Source organism: Triplophysa rosa, linkage group LG9 (assembly GCF_024868665.1).
Source record: "Triplophysa rosa linkage group LG9, Trosa_1v2, whole genome shotgun sequence".
Classification (NCBI taxonomy): domain Eukaryota; kingdom Metazoa; phylum Chordata; class Actinopteri; order Cypriniformes; family Nemacheilidae; genus Triplophysa; species Triplophysa rosa.
Genome location: NC_079898.1, coordinates 26617056 through 26623421, shown reverse-complemented (window position 1 = coordinate 26623421; position 6366 = coordinate 26617056). Strand labels below are relative to the sequence as shown.

Sequence of the window (6366 nt, the reverse complement as noted above, 5' to 3'; positions counted from 1 at the left end):
ATAGAAACAAAAACAACAAAACCACCTTCAGATCTGTACTGTTGGGTTTTATGATGCGATTCTATCTGAAATGACACGGGACAAAAACAAGCATGTGAAAAGAGATTTATTTCTTTAAAATGGTCTTCATCAGTCCACTGCGTGCTTTTATATCTCACACACTCGATTTACTTGAAAAACGCTGTTCATCTGTACATTATTTTATAAATGTAATGAAGGTTTAGTGTTTGATGTGAATCGTAAAATATTCTACTATGGTCAAATTTAAGCAATTAGCACACAAAGTGGTTTTCACACACACGCTCACAATGAAAGTAAAGGGGTCAAGCACTTTGTCATTCCAATCTGATAAACGTCCGTGATATTAACCGATGTTTGCTTGCTTTTCCAGTTGTATTTGGTGTGTTCAAGTTATTGTGTAGTTATTACAACATTCTGCTCTAAATGATCCTCTCTGATCAACAGAAGAACAGATCATAAAGAAACAGATCTGAAACATCAAGTGACAGATTTATATAACTTTGGATGAACATGTTCATGGTTTGCACTGTATGGTGTTGCCCTCTTTATCTCCACTGTAAGTGCTTTACTGTAAGAGCAGAACTTAATAACAGAAGGACGAGTTCAATTGATTTTCTCCGGTGATCAACATTCATTGAAGTGTTCATTGTTTCAAGAAAAGGAAAATCACTGCACGCTTTCACCCGTCTGCTGAATGAATGAGGTGTCAAACACACGTCCAGAGCCGAGGATATGACTGACAAAAGAAAAGCTCTGCCGCTGTGCTGTAGGAGTGTGCGGTCTCTCTTCCCGCACGCTTCTGCTGGACATGAAGTTTCCTCCGCTCCGGTCAATGCTGTTTGGATCGGCCGCCTGCCTTGTATTTGAGCAGAATACCCAGAGAAGCGAAACCGAAAAAGAAGGTCTGAACAAACCACAGCAGACGTGTCGATGTGCTGTCGATCCCTTTATCACTGCAATCACACAAACACTGACCAATCACTTTTATGTATTTTGAGATCTCTTCTATTAATATTAAAAATAACAATACATTTGTTTTCTGGCGCATTTGGTGTCCTTTACGGGACTTTCTTGAAGATGCTAAATGACCGTCTTTACTAAGTGACTGTCCAATGCTTGAGGTTTATAATATGGTATTTATTGGCCACATATGCCTTATAGTATTTGTGTTACTTTTATTTTCCATTTTTTGTTGCTATTTCAATTTGTGCATATATCTGAACACGTATGTATGATTGTGAGCAAATATTTGGTTGTTCTTTCTGATGTGTGATATCAGTACCACTGTCGTTATTGTGTTACTGTATTGTTAAATAAACACTAGCATGTAGCGTGATATTCCAAACAGTAATAAAATCGACTGATCTCTACTGCCACCGTGTGTTCAAACGTGACAAAACATCCTGACTGTGTGTTTATGATAACAGGTTCTCTCACCTGCACACTTTGAGCGCATAAAGAGCCTCAAAGGTATGTACAACCCAGGTCAAACACCACCTGAAACACAAGCAGAGCATCATGAGAGTTTCTGTATGCGGTGCGGCGAGAATGCATGCATGTGCTGCGGACTCACCCGTAATAAATGATCGGATAATGATAGTCAACGAAATGTTTGGCCAGAGCACCGAGAGGACCCAGAGAGTCATAGGGAACATCCTGCGGCCAAAACACCGTCCACTGAAAAACCAAAGAACATTCAAGAACTTACAGCGACCAGCCGAGAAGCTTCTGTTCAGAGAGCCATAAAATCAACCTGCTGATGAATTCATTTTCATCTACTTCACTTCACACATCGTTGCACTCTTGGTCACTCTTTATCAGATTTATTTCTCAGGTCACAATTTACAATCTTCTTTTCTACATAAAAGCCAATCATAGTTTGTACAGACAGAGCAAAACTCTCGAAATGTTGTTTTGACAGCAGCGGATAATAGTGGTGTCATGGTGTGTGGTAATACGAAGAATGGTTACTATGGTATTTTAGATAAAGACAGGTCCCAGATCAATGTGAAACATTGTCAAATGAAAGGTCAGCTGTTCTCTGACTGTGACAGAATAACACACAGCCATTCAAACTCAACAGAGCTCATTCATGAAACCCCACTCAAACACATTTGTGTGAAAGGTGGTTTGTAAGATCCTTCTTACGTAAACAAACACAACCCACAGAGTAGATGTATGAATCATTTACACACAATTCAATCCACTCATCACGTTTCATGAATGAGAGCACTTTCACAAACACTATACACATTAACAATATACACTAGTATGTGACACACTATACGGTACGCACAATATATTTTGACACACATTGACAGGTGTACAGGTGATGTCTCCGGGGATCAAATACAAATATACCCATAGAGTAAAGCCTGAGATCAGCTACATTGTGTGTATCAGTGAGCAGTCCCCACCCGGGAAGAAGAATATTCAACAAATTAAATGATAACTTGAACAATTAAAAATGCAAAAGGTTTGTGTGAGGTTTTGGGGGTAGGGAATAGAAATGAGATCAATATAAAAACAATACAAGTCTATAGGAAGTCACCACAATATACCAAAACAAATCTGTGTGTGTGTGTGTGTCTGTGCGTTCTGAACTTTGATCAGTTTAAAGTTAATGGTTCACTTTAATTACGAGAGTGATTACAAAACAGCACAGTTGCGTTCATTTACCTTTCCTCTAATTCATTCATCATGACAATGCACACACTTCACTTATAGTACATACATACTGTAGGACACGCGCGCACGCGCGCACGCACGCGCACGCACACACACACACACACACATGTCTGGCAGTATGTCCACATGTCTCTCCTTTATCTTAAATGTGTGCTCTCACGCACGCACGCACGCACGCACGCACACAAACACACACACACACACACACACACACACACACACACACAGTATACTTATATATGAGGAGTTTGGTTCTCCGTTTTTAGAATTTTTAGAACTAACTAACACAATAATAAAACATCATAAAAACATGATTTTTGAAAAATGTTATCTCATTTTGGAACCAAACTCTTCATGTATATATATATATATATATCCCTTACGAAAATTAACCATGTTTTTTTGTGGCACAACTGTAGTTACCATGTTTTTTGTGTGTGTATTGATTAACTTACTCGCTAAACTAGGGCAACACGATATTGAGGTAAGTTAAAATAACTTGATAAATATTACAATATGTGATACGATAATGTTTAAAGTATGTAAAACCGACTTAAATTATGTTAAAATCCATTTATAACGTTAACACATTCTTTCTGGGATAGCATCTCTCCCTAAAACTTTGACTCTATGGATCACTTTTGCAGTATTAAAGTCATGCAGTTATTGCAAACCCTTGCGGTATGTACACGTGACAAATTTCGATCATTCCGATATATCTCGAAGTCCTAACACACAGCTTCAGTAAGGATCAGACGAACGGACACCCGTCCGAGATCAGATCGGACTCAATAATTGATGAGAGCTCACCGTGTAGAAACTCAATGAGAGAGTGACGATCACAATCCAGAATAAACTGCTTCTCCTGAAGTATTCACTGTCACTTTTAGCCATGACGAGACCGTCCGAATCAAACACGCTACTGTAATAACCGAAGTTCCTGTCAACTCGCGACAATCATTCCATCACCGTGGAGATCAATGCAGGAAATGACGTGTAACGCCATACCAAAGATAAAAGTCACGCCGGGATTTGATATATGATTTATTTTTAGTTTCTTGATTGGACTTATTTTTCATACTGCAATAAAACATTACAATAATTAGAAATGAGAACAACTGTTAAATTGAAATACGTAAAAAAACTAAAGGCTTCTAAGTATATAATTATCATCAACCTCGCGCGCGCTCGCTCTCTATACAACTACAATATTGAATCGCAATCTTGAAAAGATATAAAGAGTTTGGATTTTTATAATCTTATCATGTTTTTAATGTGTTAGTTGTATTTTTTGAGTTATTATGGCTTAAATCAAAACAAACCAACTGCAGTTTGATTGATATTAATTGGAATGCACAATAAAAAACATGATTTTAGAAACATTTTTATCTCGGTTATCTCATTTTGGAACCAAACTCTTCATATAATGCAATAAAAAATTACGACGTAAAAAACGCCTTTATTTTTATTGTATTAGATATAAACAGTTTAAAAGTGTTTAATTTCTTGTTTCAATTATAAACGTTGTATGAAAAGAAGGGGTGGAATCCAGTCTTGACAAGATGCGTTTTAATAATAAAAATGTGTCTGAAAATAAACATCACACATGATCTCACAACAGAAGAACTTCAACATTATCAAACTAACCTACTTCAAAACCCATTTCAAACAAATTAACTCAATTTCAAATCTTTTATAAACCGAGAAGATGAAGACATAAATATGAAAAAAAAACTCATCTTTCCGCATTTATTACATACCAAATGTTCAACAACAAACATTATACAAAATAAACCAGACTCATTTCATATGATGTCAGAAATAAAGATTTTCTGTCAACTCAGAAGCTGATGTGAAGAGACGAATGAAAGAGACCTCAGATGATGAAAAAAAACATATACCAATACCGAATATTTTTCTTGACAAATCCCTTCAAAACATAACACATGATATAAAAACACACAAAAGCGTGATGTTGCCAGCTGACTGTAGAGATACGGTTTGATTGACAGGCGGTTTGAAGGACAGGATACACACTGATTGAGTTGAGTTTGATGTGGGTCTGCAGCTCCAGATGAAGGCATCAGTGTGTTACACGACGGGAGGAATAAATACATTCTCTCTCTCTCTCTCTTTCACTTCTCAGAGGTGATTTGACACAATCATTTTACATAAGAGATCAACAGAATCCGAAACTAACTTGTACATTTTTCACCATGGCACTGTGTATAAATCAATATAATATGTTTACATTACATTCATTTACATGTTGAGTACAAAATATCTATAAAAACAGCTACATGCCATCACACAAACAGGCGAAACAAATCTCCAATATTAAAAAATAGGTTATGTACATTTCCAAATGTGTTTTTGTCTTGTTTTCACTAAAAGTTAAATTAACAGAAATATTACCCAGTGTCCCTCAAGCCAAACGCTCACACGCAACACAACTCGCATACGTGAAGCACAACTTCAACACAAAGTGGCATCTAAGCCCGATTTCATCTGCATTCACTCACACACACACGCGCACGCGCACGCGTACAGTAGAAACTGTTGTCACACACACTGATGACAAACTGTAGAAAAGCGTAGAAAGGCATTCATAAATAACACTGTTAGTCTCTGTCGGTTTTATGAACGGTCAATCGCTCTTGGCGTTCTGTGAGGCGTCTAGATTGACGACCTGAAGCTCCGTCAGGTTACTGCTGCCGCTGGACTGTTGACCAATCACCATCTGCAGAACAAAAAACCTCATCAGACCTGACCACCAGCACGATGAATCAACATCACAACACAATCGCTACTGTACTGTACACAAAACCCCGTCTCACTGAACACACAAATACAGAGTAAAACAGCCTGTTTTTATGAAACTGTCAGGAGTTTGCAGGCGATGTCCTGCTGTGTATGCTAACTAAGCAGCTCATTAGATTTGAGAACTGAGCTGTTAGCTGTTAGCATCTTTTAAATGTTTGAATCCATGAACCTGTTTATTGGTTTGTGGGTGAGCTGGTGTGAGTGACGGGTGTTTTAAAGCGTGTGTGAGCGATCATGCTGGGAGGAGGGAGTTTCACGCAGTGTGTTAGTCCAGAGGCATGCTGGGTAATGAGAGAATATTGAGAGTTTCACTTGTGAAATGCTGATCTTGCCGTACTGGGTGAAGCTGAACCGCTGAGACGGGAATCTGAACGGTGCCAGGAGACGCCGTGAGAAACACCTGAGAAACACCACCTGATCAACACACACACACACACACACAACTTTTTAATGGTCATGGTTTGAGTGCGTGTGTAAATGTGAGTGTGTCTTTGCATCACCCACCTGTGTCGTGGGATTGTGCGTGGGACACCTGCATTGCAGACGGGCCCTGTGAGAAGGCATTGAGTACAGCCAGACCCCCGTCTGTGAGTGTAGGGGCTGACGCATACATGACCGTGTGCGGGCTGGAATACATCATGTGACCTGCCATAGAGGTGGGCACTGATGATGTGACAATGGTTGCTGGGAGACTAACTGTGGTTTATAGAGAGAGAGAGAGAGAGAGAGAGAGAGAGAGAGAGAGAGAGAGAGAGAGAGAGAGAGAGAGAGAGAGAGAGAGAGAGAGAGAGAGAGAGAGAGAGAGAGAGAGAGAGAGAGAGAGAGAGAGAGAGA

At 39.0% G+C, this 6366-nt stretch overlaps 2 protein-coding genes across 6 annotated transcripts in view; both read right to left on the bottom strand.

The window, feature by feature from the left end:
• Positions 1–83: 83 nt before the first annotated feature.
• On the bottom strand, positions 84–3685 carry tmem254 (transmembrane protein 254). Its single transcript, XM_057342423.1, has 4 exons — positions 3520–3685; positions 1595–1698; positions 1459–1518; positions 84–974 (listed from the first exon to the last, which is right to left on the bottom strand). Exons 1-4 carry the CDS (start codon positions 3601–3603, stop codon positions 851–853), a joined length of 372 nt encoding a protein of 123 aa, XP_057198406.1. The 5' UTR covers positions 3604–3685; the 3' UTR covers positions 84–850.
• A 484-nt stretch (positions 3686–4169) lies between these two features.
• srfb (serum response factor b) overlaps positions 4170–6366 on the bottom strand; it is a 23408-nt gene continuing 21211 nt past the window's right edge. The window contains exons 6-8 of one of the 5 annotated variants that reach the window (XM_057342805.1): positions 6037–6177; positions 5870–5946; positions 4170–5449 (exon numbers count right to left, since the gene is read on the bottom strand). In XM_057342805.1, coding sequence (XP_057198788.1) covers positions 5357–5449; positions 5870–5946; positions 6037–6177 — 311 coding nt within the window. In that variant the 3' untranslated portion in view covers positions 4170–5356. Of the gene's footprint in view, positions 5450–5844; positions 5947–6036; positions 6229–6366 lie in introns of all 5 variants that reach the window. The other 4 variants (XM_057342808.1, XM_057342806.1, XM_057342804.1 and 1 more) reach the window with 4 other exon arrangements.